The sequence below is a fragment of the Caretta caretta genome, chromosome 1, assembly GCF_965140235.1.
Source record: "Caretta caretta isolate rCarCar2 chromosome 1, rCarCar1.hap1, whole genome shotgun sequence".
Lineage (NCBI taxonomy): Eukaryota > Metazoa > Chordata > Testudines > Cheloniidae > Caretta > Caretta caretta.
Window position 1 is genome coordinate 244,378,624 of NC_134206.1, and position 16,721 is coordinate 244,395,344.

General features: G+C 43.1%; 1 protein-coding gene across 2 annotated transcripts in view; it reads left to right on the top strand.

Moving 5' to 3' along the window:
- Positions 1-15,918, top strand: part of KDM5A (lysine demethylase 5A) — a 96,174-nt gene extending 80,256 nt beyond the window's left edge. For both annotated transcript variants that reach the window (XM_048829075.2, XM_048829083.2), the window contains one exon: positions 2,081-15,918. In XM_048829075.2, the coding sequence (XP_048685032.1) occupies positions 2,081-2,293 (213 nt within the window). In that variant the 3' untranslated portion in view covers positions 2,294-15,918. The remainder of the gene's footprint in view (positions 1-2,080) is intronic.
- The last annotated feature ends 803 nt before the right edge of the window (positions 15,919-16,721 follow it).

Genomic DNA, 16,721 nt, shown 5'->3' on the forward strand with positions numbered 1-16,721 from the left:
TTTGAAATGGATCCTGATATGCAGTTGGTGGAACCAGGAAGATGGGAGTAATGTTGTTCTGTTTCCTGGAGTGAGACGAGATTAGCCTAGCAGCCATATTCTAGGTCTCTTCCTCCCCCCCACTCCCAGGCTCTAAGAATAAAAAATTATTAAAACCGTAGGAGAAGATTGCAATTGGCAGTGAGTAAGGATTTTATCTGAGACAGGGTCAAAGGAATGGGGGATGAATTCTGGCAGGGTTCCTCAGATTGCAAGGCTTCCTATTACACCTGTGTGATGTGAGAACAAACGAAAACTTTGGTCAAGTCAAGGATGATTGGTTGTCCAGCTTAGCCCTGGAAGTGAAGGTTGGGCTATGTTAGGGGGAATGATAGGAGAGGGTCTTGGGACAAAGGTTTTTTCCCCTTGAAAAGGGCTTCATTATGTGGAGTTAAGCTTTATTGTCAAACTTAACAGGGAGATGGTACATGTGGCTTGATCAGCTGGATCAAAAGATTAATGGTTGAATCCAGCAATGAAAAGTCTAGGAGGGAGAAAAGAAATACTTCGAGATGAGCTCTAGTGAAAGAGTGAGGGAACAGCAAAGCAGTTAGTTTCTTGTACTAAGTGAAGATCATTGGCTCCTTGCTGAAGGCCCTCAGGGAAGAGTGACTGATAGTTCTGAAATCCTCCATATATGAAGAGACAAATCAAACAGTTTTAGAACCTGGAAAATCAAAAGGAGGATGGTCTAGGTAAAGTGGTAAGTGAAGCCCTTGTATTCCAGAATATTGCTGAGGCTAGGGAGCATGGTCATGAGTGAGGGAGGATCAGGCAAAGGGTTTTCAGTGTGTGCAAGGTGCTTTTGTTCAGAAAAGTTGAAGTAAATAGTGGCTTTGATGAATGGTGTTTCAGCTGCTGATATGCTGAAGAATCAGGAGAGGAGACAGAAGTGGGGCTTAATTGCCATTTTTCAAAATAAAAATCAGAAAACACCTCATGGTGTAAAGTGATTGGGTAGTTAAAGTAGGGAGTCTGGAATGGCACTGTGAGCATCCTGACCTAGGATAGGAGAGGAACTGGGTCTTAGTAGTAGACAGTAGATAGTAAGTTATGATTTATGCATTTCTCAGGAGACATCTTGAGTCCAGTTGGTACCATCCTCTTTGTCTATTTAGGTGAAGGCAACTGGACTGAGATTCATGGAGGTGACCTGGATGGGAGAGAAGGGGGGTGGGATTGAAGAAGGGGCGAGTAGAGAAGTGGGTAAATTAGTTGGGGTTAATTAGTATGTTTTAAATGAGAAACTGTCAGTAATCTGTTTCGGACTCTGCTGGGAGGGGGGATACTTATAGCAAAAAACCGAAAATAAATACAGTATTTTTGGTCACCGTATAGGCACTGTAGTTGCTCTTTCCCAAGGGCTGGTCATATGTCCTTGCCCTCTAGTAACGTGTACTTTAAGCTTTCTTGGATTTCGAAAGGCTTTTTCACTCTTAACATTTCCATTGTAATTGATCCTTAGGAATCAGGATAGTGCTAATCCATTCCCTTTGCACATATTACTAGTGCTCTTTGTTTGCTCTGTGCAACTGACTAAACTTGAGTTTCTGCTTCCTTGGGTACTTAAGGAGATAATTGACATAAATACAATGGATTATCTTGGAAGAACATCCCTGAATGTTTAGGCTGGGTATCGTGCAGGTAGCTTTGGGGCAAGTCCAACTTACAAAATTCCCCACATCTGACTGAGAAGAGAGTCCTCGCATTATAGGATGTGATCCTTTCTCAGGATCTATTGATACTACTCAACTGTACTGAAATCTAAACCTAAACTATAGGCCACACTGAAACCAGGCAGCTTCTGCATCTTCAGGACAATACAGGTTGAGTGTGAAGTGATGGAGCTGTAGAAAGCAATGCCAAGGTTGTCTCTCTCTCTCTCTGCCTTGGTTTGGACCTAGCAAAGAACTGTCATGACTTTGACAGTTGACTTGAGCAGAGTCCTGGGCTTATTTTCTGACATGGGTCTGGAGAGTTGAATCGGACACCTGTTTCCCTCGCAGGGTTCTTCATGAGGTGTTGATCTTGTCTCTTGCAGGTAGACTGGGTGCAGTGTGATGGTGGCTGTGACGAGTGGTTTCATCAAGTTTGTGTTGGCGTCTCTCCAGAAATGGCAGAGAACGAGGATTACATCTGTATGAACTGCGCAAAGAAACCGATGCAGGGCCCAAGTAGCCCAGCTCATGCACCACCTCCCCAGTTCTTACTGAGCTACAAGCTACCAATGGAAGATCTCAAGGAGACAAGTTAGCAACTACTCAATCTCCCTGGGACTTGGGGAAAATGGACCACCGAGACCCTACTGAAAGAGGGTATTTGAAGCTACTGTAGCCACTCAGCCTCACTACCAAGGATGTACAGCCCTGCAGCAGAGATGGTCCCTTATTGCTGGCTTCCTCTGTACAACGGGGATGTCAGAGGCACAGTGGTTCCAACCCATCAATGCAGACTCCACCTCTGTGGGAGTTCCAGCCAATATTTTAAATGAAAGTGTTTCCAGCTGAGTGTGGGTGCTGCCTTCAGAGACTGAGCAGACATGGGTCTGTTAGATTAGACACTTGGGTGTGTTAGAAGTGCATCTGTGAAACGGGAAGTGGGGTTGGCATGGAATGGGTGGCCATTGGCTGGAGCTCTCAGCCCTACCAGGTTGCCCCATGGAGTCATATTGTCCATGCAGAGATTTGGAAGTTACCTTCAGCCCAGTGGTCTCTCCGTACCAACTGAGCCAACAGGGAAGTGTATGGGAATAATGAACCTGCCTCAATGGCCAGGCAGCTCACACTACATTACAGGGATGGAAGGGGGTGGCTGAATAGCTCTTAGTTTCTATTTTGTAGTTAGAGGGCAAAGGAGCTCAAGGTCTCAGAAATCAGCACTGGTTCTGTTTACCAAAAAGATACCCAGCCCCACCCCACCATGTATATTTTCCTGACAGGGAAAGTCAATCTCCCCGTCCGTCCTGAGGAGGGCCACAAAGCATCAGTTAAGATGTCAGTCTATGCCAGAGCTTGGAAAGTAAAGAGCACTTTCCTTCATTATACAGGGGTCATCTCTCCTGTTCTAGGCATTGTTAGTGTTCCGTGCTCCTGTATATTACAGTTGTTTGACACAGGCTGAAGCTGGTGGAGAGATACAGCAAAGTGATCTGTGCCCAGGGATGGGAGGAATGAGGACAGCCCACTTACCTCATGGGTTACCCTGACATGTGCTTCTGTGAAAACTTCCATTCACAAGTATTTCCAGTATCACGAGCTACAGGCATGGCCTGCCTTGAGCGATACCAGCAAGCAGTCTGCAGATACTGATCACAGCGCAGATCCCCTCCCTGCTGGCTTTGCCTATAATCAGCAGCAGATCCTGTTGGAAGTTGCCCCCGGGTTTGCTGGAGGACAGAGGGTGTGGGGTAATCCTGGGTGACAGTTGTTTTAGTAAATCCATTTTTTAAAAAGGACTTGTTTTTACTTTTTTCTAAATGTCTCAGACTACTGACTTGTTCTATAAATAGATTATTTTTCTTTGATTTTTTTATACTTACCACTGTTACCAGCAGCACAGAGACAGAGGTTCACAAAGCAAAAAACCTGCCCACGGGCTTGGTTTTTTACTCCATTCTTTCCTTGTAGTACAAGGAATTAGCAGTTATCTTCCCCATCCTAGCCTAACCAGCTGCCTGTGTTTAAATAGGTAAATACATTTCACGTGCTACCTTCGTGTTTGGGATTGTTCCTGTTAGCGGGGCACCTGGGCCTTGCTGACTCCAGTCTTTGCTGGCTTTATGTATGTGAGTGTCTGAAGCTGGCCACTGTGCTGTCTTGCCCCCCTTTCCCTGTTGTGTTTCCATTCTTCTACAGTTCTAGGAGTGTTGTACGTAGTGTCCAGTCTTAGTAGAAGCTGGGCTGGGATTTAAAAAAAAATTGACAAAAACAAGTGTTCTGTCTTGACTGTTCTGTGTCCCTTTTTTTGTACTTCAATTTTTGGAGGGTTTTTTAGCTGGCTGAGATACCAGCCGACATTTTCCAGGCAAAAAAGTAACTAGAAATTCAGCTCAGTCTGCTTCATGTAGATTAACTTCACCTGACTGCTTGTCTGTTCCTGACACCTGGGAAGTGGAGGTGGTGGCAGCGGCTGATTTAAAGGGGAAGGCCTGGGCCTTTGGCAGAAGAAATAGTGAGTTGAGACACTGAGGGATAGGGCAGACATTATAGGGCATTGAGTGCCTTGGCATGAGAAGTTGATGTCCATTTCAGCCACTTGCAGACTATATAAGAATCGCCATACTGAGTCAGACCAAAGGTCCATCTTAGTCCGGTATCCTGTCTTCCGACAGTGGCCAGTGCCAGATGTCCCAGAGGGAATGAACAGAGCGGGCAATCATCAAGTGATCCATCCCATTGCCCATTCCAACCTTCTGGCAAACAGAGGATAGGGACACCATCCCTGCCCATCCTGGCTAATAGCCATTGATGGACCTATCCTCCATGAATTTATCTAGTTCTTTTTTGAATCCTGTTATAGTCTTGGCCTTCACAACATCCTCTGGTAGAGTTCCACAGGTTGACTCTGTGTTGTGTGAAGAAATATTTCCTTTCGTTTGTTTTAAACTTGCTGCCTATTAATTCCATTTGGTGACCCTGAGTTCTTGCGTTATGAGAAGGAGTAAATAACACTTCCTTATTACTTTCTCCACACCAGTCACAATTTTATAGACCTCTATATATTCCCCTCTTTGTCTTTTCTTTTCCAAGCTGAAAAGTCCCAGTCTTATTAATCTCTCCTCATATGGAAACTGTTCCATACCCCTAATAATTTTTGTTGCCCTTTTCTGAACCTTTTCTAATTCCAGTATATCTTTTTTGAGATGGGATGACCACATTTGATTGTAGTATTCAAGATATGGGTGTACCATGGATTTATATAGAGGCAATATGATATTTTCTGGCTTATTATCTATCCCTTTCTTAATGATTCCCAGCATTCTGTTCGCTTTTATAACTGTCGCTGCACATTGAGTGGATGTTTTTTCAAAGAACTACCCACATTGATGCCAGGAGCTCTCTCTTGAGTGGTAACAGCTAATTTAGACCCCCATCATTTTATATGGATAGTTGGGAGTATGTTTTCCTATGTGAATTACTTTGCATTTATCAACATTGATTTCATCTGCCATTTTGTTGCCCAGTCACCCAGTTTTGTGAGATCCCTTTGTAGCTTTTCACAGTCTGCTTTGGACTTAACTATCATGAATAGTTTTGTATCATTGCAAATTTTGCCAACTCCCTGTTTACCCCTTTTTCCAGATCATTTATGAATATGTTAAATAGTATTGGCCCCAGTATACACCTCTATGGGACACCACTATTTACCTCTATCCATTCTGAAAACTGACCATTTATTACTCCCCTTTGTTTCCTATCTTTTAACCAGTTACTAGTCCATGAGAGGACCTTTCCTCTCATCCCATGACAGCTTACTTTGCTTAAGAGCCTTTGGTGAGGGACCTTGTCAAGGGCTTGCTGAAAATCTAAGTACGCTATATACACTGGATCTCCCTTGTTCACATGCTTGTTGACCCCACTCAAAGAATTCTAGTAGATTGGTGAGGCATTATTTCCCTTTACAAAACCATATTGACTCTTCTCCAACAAATTATGTTCATCTATGTGTCTGACAATTCTGTTCTTGACTATAGTTTCAACCAGTTTGCCCGATCAGTCTCACCGGCCTGTAATTGCTGGGATCACCTTTGAAGCCCTTTTTTAAAAATTGGCATCACATTAGCTATCCTTCTGTCATTTGGTACAGAAGCTGATTTAAATGATAGGTTACAAACCACAGTTAGTAGTTCTGCAATTTCACATTTGAATTCCTTCAGAACTCATGGATGAATACTATCTGGTCCTGGTGACTTATTACTGTTTAGTTATCAACTTGTTCCAAAACCACCTCTAATGATACCTCAATCTGGGACAGTAAAAAGAATGGCTAAGGTTTGGGAATCTCCCTCACATCATCAGCTGTGAAGACCGAAGCAAAGAATTAATTTAGTTTCCCCATGATGGAATTATCGTCCTTGAGTGCTCCTTTAGCATCTCAATAGACCAGTGGCCCCACTGGTTGTTTAGCAGACTTCCTGTGTCTGATGTACTTAAATTTTTTTTGCTATTACTTTTTGAGTCTTTGGCTAGCTGTTCTTCAAATTCTTTTTTGGGCTTCCTAATTATATTTTTACACTTCACTTGCCAGAGTTTATGCTCCTTTCTGTTTTACTCACTAGGATGCCTTTTTGCCTCTCACTACTTCTTTTACTTTGTTTAGCCACGGTGGCACTATTTTGGTCCTCTTATGGTGTTTTTAAATTTGGGGTCAACATTTAAGTTGAGCCTCTATTATGGTGTCTTTAAAAAGTTTCCATGCAGCTTGCAGGGATTTCACTTTTGGTGTGCTGTACCTTTTAGTTTCTGTTTAACTAACTTCCTTATTTTTGTGTAGTCCCCCTTTCTAAAATTAAATGCTACAATGTTGGGCTTCTGTGATGTTTTCCCCACCGCAGGAATGTTAAATTTAATTACATTATGGTCGCTATTACTAAGCAGTCCAGCTGTATTCACCTCTTGGACCAGATCCTGTGCTCCACTTAGGACTAAATCAAGAATCGCCTCTCCTCTTGTGGGTTCCAGGACTAGCTGCTCCAAGAAGCAGTCATTTAAGGTGTCAAACTTTTTCTGCATCTTGTCCTGAGGTGACATGTACCCACTCAACAGGGGAATAGTTGAAATCCCCATTATTATTGAGTTTTTTATTTTTATAACCTCTTATCTCCCTGAGCATTTCACAGTCTCTATCACCATCCTGGTCAGGTGGTTGGTAATATATCTCTACTGCTGTATTCTTATTATTAGAGCATGGAATTACTATCCATAGAGATTCTATGGTACAGTTTGGTTTAAGATTTTTACTTCATTTGATTCTACACTTTCTTTCACATATAGTGCCACTCCCTCACCAGCACGACCCTGTTCTGTCCTTCTGATATATTTTTACCCTGGTATTAGTGTCGCATTGATTATCCTCATTCCACCAAGTTTCTTTGATGCCTATTATATCAATATCCTCATTTAATACAAGGCACTCTAGTTCACCCATCTTATTATTTAGACTTTTAGCATTTGTATATAAGCACTTTAAGAACTTGTCACTTTTTAGCAGTCTGCCATTACATGATGTAATTGAATGGGACTCTTTCTCATTTGACTGTTTCTAATCAAATCCTACCGGTATTTTATCATCTTCCATCTTCTCCTTACTAGGACTTAGAGAATCTCCATTAATAGATCCTCCCCTAAGGGATGTGTCTGTCCGAACCACGTGCTCCTCCTCACCTGTCGGCTTTCCTTCAGCCCTTAGTTTAAAAACTGTTCTATGGCCTTTTTAATTTTAAGTGCCAGCAATCTGGTTCCATTTTAGTTTAGGTGGAGCCTATCCTTCCTGTACAGGCTCCCAGTTTTCCAAAAGGTTCCCCAGTTCCTTTTAAATCTAAACTCCTCCTCCCTACACCATCATCTGATCCTTGCATTGAGACCCTGCAGTTCTGCCTGTCTAACTGGCCCTGCGCGTGGGACTGGAAACATTTCAGAGAATACTACCATGGTAGTACAGTAACTGCATACAGTTCAGAAACTTGTGGCATAGGAGTGGTGAGCGATACCATAGCAAACTGAACAAGGACTCATTCCTATTTATAGCCTTTCTTTGCATCCTATCATGTGATTATACTGCAAAGAGAATCCTGAAGAGCATCCCTTAGCAAACAGGGTGAATGTTCATGTTTCTCTGAGCCAAGATATGGAGAATCTTCATCCTGGTGTCTTCCAAAGAACGTGAGCCAATGGGGGAAGAATCGCCAGCCAGAGGATGGTGTGTTCAGTTGCTCTGCCCGTTCCTTGCAGGTTTAGCCAACTCTAAACAAAAAGCCAATGGGTAGGTACTGGAATTGAACACAATATTGATTGCTAATTTTCAGGCTAGCACCCCTTTGAAATGCTAGATGTACTTACTTTCTCAGGAATGAGGGAGTGTGTCTAATCTGTTTGTGCTTTCAAGTTTTCAGAACCAAGACAGGCCATAGCTACCCTACATTGTATGTGTAACTTTGTTTAGAAAAAAAAGGAAAGTTTATGAAAAAACTGGTAGTGGTAGAAGATAGCACTATTCAGAACCAAAAATTATGCTTAGAATTACATTCACAAATCCCTAATTGCTTAGTAATTTGGATTTTGTCTTTGTGAGACCAAAAAAAAAACCACCAACAAAACACATAATCCAATGCTAACCTGAGGAAGGCTCTTCCTTAAATGTCTACCTTTTTTTCAGCCATAGTAAACAATCTCACCTGCAATAGCCAGAACTAAAATATGTACTAAAATTGCATGTTCTGGTGCATACAGATGACCCCATAATAGTTACTAAAGTAGTTAACTGTTACTGAGGTAGCTTCTCTTAATGAGAATAATTTTTTCATTGAACCTGAGAGGGGAACATCCATTGCACAATGACCATGTGGAACATACTGCCTCAATACTGAGACCAAGGGTTTAGCAGGATTTAAAGAAGGATTAGGCATTTATGTGGTTAATGAGAACACACACAGTTAAGCTAAATGGTCTGTGTGTATGTGTGATACATTTTTATGCTTCAGGGTGCAGATCACATAACTAACATATTAGGAAGAAGTTCTCTCTGTGCAGGTTATTCCATAATTATCTGTTAGATTCTTGCCCTTTCCTCTATACTAACTACTGATTGCAGAAGACAGGAATTGCTTTGTCCGTTGCTGAAATATAGCCACATATGGACTCAAATACAACAGCTGCTTAATAGTGCATGGCAACCCTACACACCTATTCAGCTCAGGAAGTGAAGAGTATGTTATCCTATTGAAACTGTAGCATGTATTTACGTATCTAGAATGCAGTCACCCAGACAGGAATTTCCTTAAGTCAGTAGGGCTTAATATCTTATGAAAATTGCCATGGAATCTTTAGAAATCAAAGACGGGCAGGTCTTTGGATGAAAGCTACAACCAAAGGCTACCTCCAGCACTGTAAAGCCCCCTAACCCTAGGCATTGGGTCTGCACTAACAGAGAGAGAGAGAGCAATTTGAACTACAAGTACAGTTTCCTACAGCAGTTGTCTTCAGAGGTCTCATCTAAATGTTGACAGCCCCAATCTGCTTAGTTATGAGAGCCCAGCCTGAGCTGACATGGCTCTCAACAGCTTTCTGAGAGAGTTGTCCATTACACCCATTATTATAGGTAGGCACACTGATGCAGAGTGAAATTAAGTGGTCTCAAAGTGATTCAGTGAGAGATGGGAATAGAAATGAGGACTCTGATCTCCCATTCTCCTGTCTAACCACAAGATTATAATGAAGACTGCATAGGTGTTTCTAGCATTCACAGAAGAGCTTGGGACATTAGGCGAACAAGAAAATGATGGACCCTAAAGGGTTAATAGCTTTTAGCAGGATCAGTTCTATTTCCATTATGGTATATTGGGGCAGATAAGATAAAATGGCTCCTAGAATGCAGCGAGGAGTATAGGAAACTCCAAATGGCAGATTCAAGGTCCAAAAGATGCTGCTGCACTGTCAGCTAATGTGGACTAGTAAACACGAACACTCGACCCAGGTGATAAGACATACTGCATGTACCATTTTGCTCTAGCTAGTGCAGCCTTAATGGTGGGTAATCCTTGCATACACAGCTGTTTACACAGAGAAGTTACAAATTAACCTGGACAAAGTCATCTAGTCAGCTCTTGCCCCAGGTTTTTCCCCTGCTGTAAGGGAACTAAAAAACGTCCAAACCTTTCGTTCACTGACACAAGTAGTTTTCTGCCCTAGAGTAACGGTCTACTTTGCCCTGTGCAATAGGTGATTGCCAATTGTGGCTATGGTAGAACCATCTCTTGTCACCAGGTAAGTTCATAAAACAAATGTTGCTAGAAAATGGACACTGTAGGAAAACCAAAGAAACCCAAGAGCTGTTTACAGGAGTTGCTGGTTTCTCCTCCCATGTGTGTAGTGATTTGGGTGTTCCGGTCTTCAGCTCTTGCAGACAAGTTCATTCATCTTCCATGTTATACTTGAGAAAATGAAGCAATTTTTAAAATCATCCATTTTATAACTTGTTTTGTGGGAAGTGGTGTGAAGGTCTCCTGGAAAAGGCTGAGACGCTTTGGCCATTTTATTATGAAGAGTTGAGGCTCCTTTATTTAGAGAAGCAAATGAAAATGGGAAGGAGTCCAAGCTCCCTCAATACCTATTTTCCTACAGTCCCCGGAGCATACTCAGACCACCCACCCACACCCCAACCCAAACATGATCCCTGCTTGGTGCAAACACAGTCAACAGGGAGAGAATAAATTCAACACTTACCAATTCTAATCACGCCACAGTGGGAAAATAACAAATGCACTATGGCAGCTGGAAACTGCACAGTGACTTGAGAGATTCAGAACAGCGAATCTCATGCAGCGAGATGAGTTTCAGTACAAATGAATGTCAAGACACATGCCAAAGGCAAAGAAATGAACAGCAGAGATACAAATCCTTGCTGATCTTAAACACAAAAAAGAATGGACAAATGACCAGGGAGGAGTATAAAAATATTGCTCAGGCATGCAGGAGTGAAATCAGGAAGGCCAAATCACACTTGGAGTTGCAGCTAGCAAGAGATGTTAAGAGTAACAAGGGTTTCTTCAGGTATGTTAGCAACAAGCAGAAAGTCAAGGAAAGTGTGGGCCCCTTACTGAATGAGGGAGGCTACCTAGTGACAGAGGATGTGGAAAAAGCTAATGTACTCATTTTGCCTCTGTCTTCACAAACAAGGTCAGCTCCCAGACTACTGCACTGGGCAGCACAGCATGGGGAGGAGATGACCAGCCCTCTGTGGAGAAAGAAGTGGTTCAGGACTATTTAGAAAAGCTGGACGAGCACAAGTCCATAGGGCCAGATGCGCTGCATCCGAGGGTGTTAAAGGAGTTGGCGGATGTGATTGCAGAGCCATTGGCCATTCTCTTTGAAAACTCATGGCGATCGGGGGAGGTCCCAGATGACTGGAAAAAGGCTAATCTAGTGCCCATCTTTAAAAAAGGGAAGGAGGAGGATCCGGGGAACTATAGGCCAGTCAGCCTCATCTCAATCCCTGGAAAAATCATGGAGCAGGTCCTCAAGGAATCAGTTCTGAAGCACTTAGAGGAAAAGAAAGTGATCAGGAACAGTCAGCATGGATTCACCAAGGGCAAGTCATGCCTGACTAATCTAATTGCCTTCTATGACAAGATAACTGGCTTTGTGGATGAGGGGAAAGCAGTGGACTTGTTATTCCTTGACTTTAGCAAAGCTTTGACAAGGTCTCCCACAGTATTCTTGCCAGTAAGTTAAAGAAGTATGGGCTGGATGAATGGACTATAAGGTGGATAGAAAGCTGGCTAGATTGTCGGGCTCGACGGATAGTGGCTCCATGTCTAGTTGGCAGCCAGTATCAAACAGAGTGCCCCAAGGGTCAGTCCTGGGGCTGGTTTTGTTCAATATGTTCATTAATGATCTGGAGGATGGCGTGGTCTGCACCTCAGCAAGTTTGCAGATGACACTAAACTGGGAGGAGTGGTAGATATGCTGGAGGGTAGGGATAGGATACAAAGGGACCTAGACAAATTAGAGGACTGGGCCAAAAGAAATCTGATGAGGTTAAACAAAGACAAGTGCAGAGTCCTGCACTTAGGACGGAAGAATCCCATGCACCGCTACAGACTAGGGACCGAATGGCTAGGCAGCAGTTCTGCAGAAAAGGACCTAGGGGTTACAGTGGACAAGAAGCTGGATAGGAGTCAGTGTGCCCTTGTTGCCAAGAAGGCCAATGGCATTTTGGGATGTATAAGTAGGGGCATTGCCAGCAGATCGAGGGACGTGATCATTCCCCTCTATTCGACATTGGTGAGGCCTCATCTGGAGCACTGTGTCCAGTTTTGGGCCCCACACTAGAAGAAGGATGTGGAAAAATTGGAACGCGTCCAGTGGAGGGCAACAAAAATGGTTAGGGGACTGGAACACATGACTTATAAGGAGAAGCTGAGGGAACTGGGATTGTTTAATCTGCAGAAGAGAAGAATGAGGGGATAGCTGACCACTATGTGTAGAAAGTGAATAAGGAAAAGTTATTTACTTGTTCTCATAATATAAGAACTAGGGGCCACCCAATGAAATGAACGGGCAGCAGGTTTGAAAACAAATAAAAGGAAGTTCTTCACTCAGCGCACAGTCAACCTGTGGAACTCCTTGCCTGAGGAGGTTGTGAAGGCTAGAACTACAACAGGGTTTAAAAGAGAACTAGATAAATTCATGAAAGTTAAGTCCATTAATGGCTATTAGCCAGGATGGGTAAGGAATGGTGTCCCTAGTCTCTATTTGTCAGAAGGTCGAGATGGATGGCAGGAGAGAGATCACTTAATCCTTACCTGTAAGGTTCGCTCCCTCTGGGGCACCTGGCACTGGTCACCATTGGTAGATAGGATATTGGGCTGGATGGACCTTTGGTCTGACACCGTATTGCTATTCTTATGTTTTAGTTTCCAAGTTGAGTTAAAGTGCAGCCCCATGTACAGGGCATTGCACTAATCCAATCTTGAGGAGACAAGTATTGCTTTGCTTTATGAAGTTCTAAAAGGCTTGGGGGGAGGGGGGCACATTTCTGAAGAGGATAGGACTCTCTCCCCCTCTCCTTCCCCCAGGAAATACTGCCACAGCTGCAGTCCAGCTGAAGCACTCAACTTGTAGTTCCCACCAACCTATGGTACAACATTCACTGAGAGGCCTTCAGCTTCGGAACCGTTTCTCCACCTTGCACTGATACAACCGAGTGTTGATTTTTAGGGCATGGTGCAAGGCCTGCCTTTTTACATAGGTCTTTAAGAGAGGAAAGTTTTAATGTTGGGGTTGAATTTTTATTAGGGATTGCTGGTGGCTCTCGCTGAACTAGCCCTCCTTTCAAAGGTACCCAGAGTAACAGACATCTTTTTTCAGAGTGGTAGCCATGTTAGTCTGTATCAGCAAAAACAACGAGGAGTCCTTGTGGCACCTTAGAGACTAACAAATGTATTTGGGAATAAGCTTTCTAGCCCACGAAAGCTTATGCCCAAATAAATTTGTTAGTTTCGAAGGTGCCACAAGAACTCATTGTTTTTGCAGACATCTTTTTATGTCTCATTAGATATATAGATAGCTGTTTCCTCATTTCATACAATCACAGAATATCAGGGTTGGTAGGGACCTCAGGACCTCATCTAGTCCAACCCCCAACTAAATCATCCCAGCCAGGGCTTTGTCAAGCCTGACCTTAAAAACCTCAAAGGAAGAAGATTCCACCACCTCCCTAGGTAACACATTCCAGTGTTTCACCAAGCTCCTCGTGAAAAAGTTTTTCCTAATATCCAACCTAAACCTCCCCCCTGCAACTTGAGACCATTACTCCTTGTTCTGTCATCTGCTACCACTGAGAACAGTCTAGATCCATCCTTTTTGGAACCCCCTTTCAGGTAGTTGAAAGCAGCTATCAAATCATCTTTGATATCCCACTCACGATTTTATAGACCTCTATCATATCCTTCCTTAGTCTCCTCTTTTCTAAACTGAAAAGTCCTAGCCTTTTTAATCTCTCCTCATATGGGACCCATTCCAAACCCTTAATCATTTTACTTGCCCTTCTCTGAACCTTTTCTAATGCCAGTATATCCTTTTTGAGATGAGGAGACCACATCTGTACGCAGTATTCAAGATGTGGGCGTACCATGGATTTATATAAGGGCAATAGGATATTCTCAGTCTTATTCTCTATCCCTTTTTAAATGATTCCTAACATCCCATTTGCTTTTTTGACTGCCGCTGCCAACTGTGTGGACGTCTTCAGAGAACTATCCCCGATGACTAAGATCTCTTTCCTGATTAGTTGTAGCTAAATTAGCCCCCATCATGTTGTATGTATAATTGGGGTTATTTTTTCCAGTGTGCATTGCTTTACATTTATCCACATTAAATTTCATTTGCCATTTTGTTGCCCAATCACTTAATTTTGTGAGATCTTTTTGAAGTTCTTCAGTCTGCTTTGGTCTTAACTATTTTGAGCAGTTTAGTATCATCTGCAAACTTTGCCACCTCACTGTTTAGCCCTTTCTCTAGATCCTTTATGAATAAGTTGAATAGGATTGGTCCTAGGACTGACCCTTGGGGAACACAACTAGTTACCCCTCTCCATTCTGAAAATTTACCATTTATTCCTACTCTTTGTTCCCTGTCTTTTTAACCAGTTCTCAATGTATGAAAGGATCTTCCCTCTTATCCCATGACAACTTAATTTACGTAGGAGCCTTTGGTGAGGGACCTTGTCAAAGGCTTTCTGGAAATCTAAGTACACTATGTCCACTGGATCCCCCTTGTCCACATGTTTGTTGACCCCCTCAAAGAACTCTAATAGATTAGTAAGACATGATCTCCCTTTACAGAAACCATGTTATCTTTTTCCCAACAATTTGTTCTTCTGTATCTGACAATTTTATTCTTTACTATTGTTTCAACTAATTTGCCCAGTACTGACATTAGACTTACCAGTCTGTAATTGTAAACTGATGTAGAAGGTAGTGGCCTGCCTGGTAAGTGCTGTGCTGTGATAGGACATCAGTGGTCAGCCATCTGCACTGGAGAAAGGCACAAATCACATGTCCTGTTCCCAGATCCATGAACAAAGCATTATGAGGCACAGCTGTTCTATGGTCAACTGATGGTAGCTGGAGCTCAAACGCTAGTCCCAGAATGTGAATGAGAGTAACTGATGGCAGACACGTCCTCAAAGTAGGGTGTGAGAAATCAATGTGACATCTACTCACTACTTCCCTCCGCCTGTGAACTTCACCTTAGCCATATCCAAATTGAGCTTTAGACAGCTTGCCTCTCTCTTCCAAGCCTCAATCTCCAAATGCGACCAGGTGCTCAACAGCACTGGCAGAATCAGGCATGGTAGAGAACAAGAGCTGGGTGTTGTCAGCATACTGATCATTCTGCATCCCATACTTCCTTGCTAACCCTCTTAAAGGTCCTATATACCTATTAAACAGGAGCAGAACGGGGATGAGGTGGAACCCTACAAAACTCCAAATAACAGCACTCTAAGGGGGACAGAACATTGATTCAGGACAAGTGGCTCATGCCAACTTTTGGGAACACTTGGTCAGGGAGGAATGGAACCGCCCAAGAGCAGCCCTATCTATTGCTGGTGCAGTTCACAGGTGAGTCTTTGATACCTTATGGTCATTGATATCCTGGCAGCTGATAGCTCGAACGTCAGGATGAACACATGATCTTCATCCATTGCCAGGAGGTGATCAACCAATGGCACCTGTGCAATTGCTGTTCTATATCAAGACTGACAAGGGTTAAGGAGATCTGAGGCTCTTACGGTACTCTGGGAGTTGTCTCAGCACAGTCTTCTCAATAACTGTTAACCAGGAATGTAAGATTGGATACTGGACAACAGTTAGCTAAATAGTGTCGTGTTAGTTTCATGAGCGAAGACCATGCAGCAGCTTCCTTGAGTGAAACTGGCATCTTGCCCTTTGTAAGAGAAGAACTGATAGATACAGGTGCGGTCTCTGGGTTGTCAGCAGAGCAGCAGCACATTCTGGGATGTAGAGGTGTGTCGTTTGCTCTTCTGCGCTTCATCAAAGACAATGTTATATCTTCTTACTATATGTTCCATTCTATGCAGCCGATGAAGTGGCCTGTGGCCCATGAAAGCTTATGCTCTAATAAATTTGTTAGTCTCTAAGGTGCCACAAGTCCTCCTGTTCTTTTAACAGAATCAAAGTCTCTCCTGTCTCCCTTGATTCCAGTTGGGGTGAATGCCAGTACTCAAAGGATTTGTTTGTTCAGTGCTTGTTTTTTTGTTTTTTACTCCTCCATCCTTTACTTCCTTGTGCCTGAATACGATAATAGGCGCATGACTGCGGTTTGCTGTGTGGCTGAGGAAAGCAAGCAGGAGCACCTTCCACAGCTGTTGTGCAAATTGCACCTCCCATCCATGGCAGACTGAGTCAAGCTGCACCTCCAGCAGTCTCTAGAGACTGACACTGTCATTTGGCTCAGAGCTCCAGCCTCCGCTTGCCAGAAATTCAAAGACTGAGCCTCCTCCACAGTAATGTTTAGTGGCATCGCTGCACCATCTGACTGAAGGCAAGTATTTTAATGTGTAATTGAAATGTTGGTATCTCTCCAACCACACGTGCTTTGCTGCACACCGTTTTCTGATGACGGTTCTGTCCATTGCACACGCTCGTCCCAGAATTTCACTGCCATCTCCCCTGTAAATTGGAGTGGATTATTTTGTCTTCCTCATGACACCATCATAATCCTTGCTGAGGCTCCTCTCTCTCAGGCCCTGTACTTTCTGTTTCTGAATGATATACAAGCAGGTGGAAGAGAGAGACTTCCTGAAATTATCAGGAACCATAAAAGACTTTTCACCTGAAAGTGTTGAGGAAATGCTGCCTAACCCTGGGAGAAAAGAGAGATGACACAACACTATGTAGCAAGTTATCCCTGACTCAGAAATGGATTGGAATTTCAAATGGA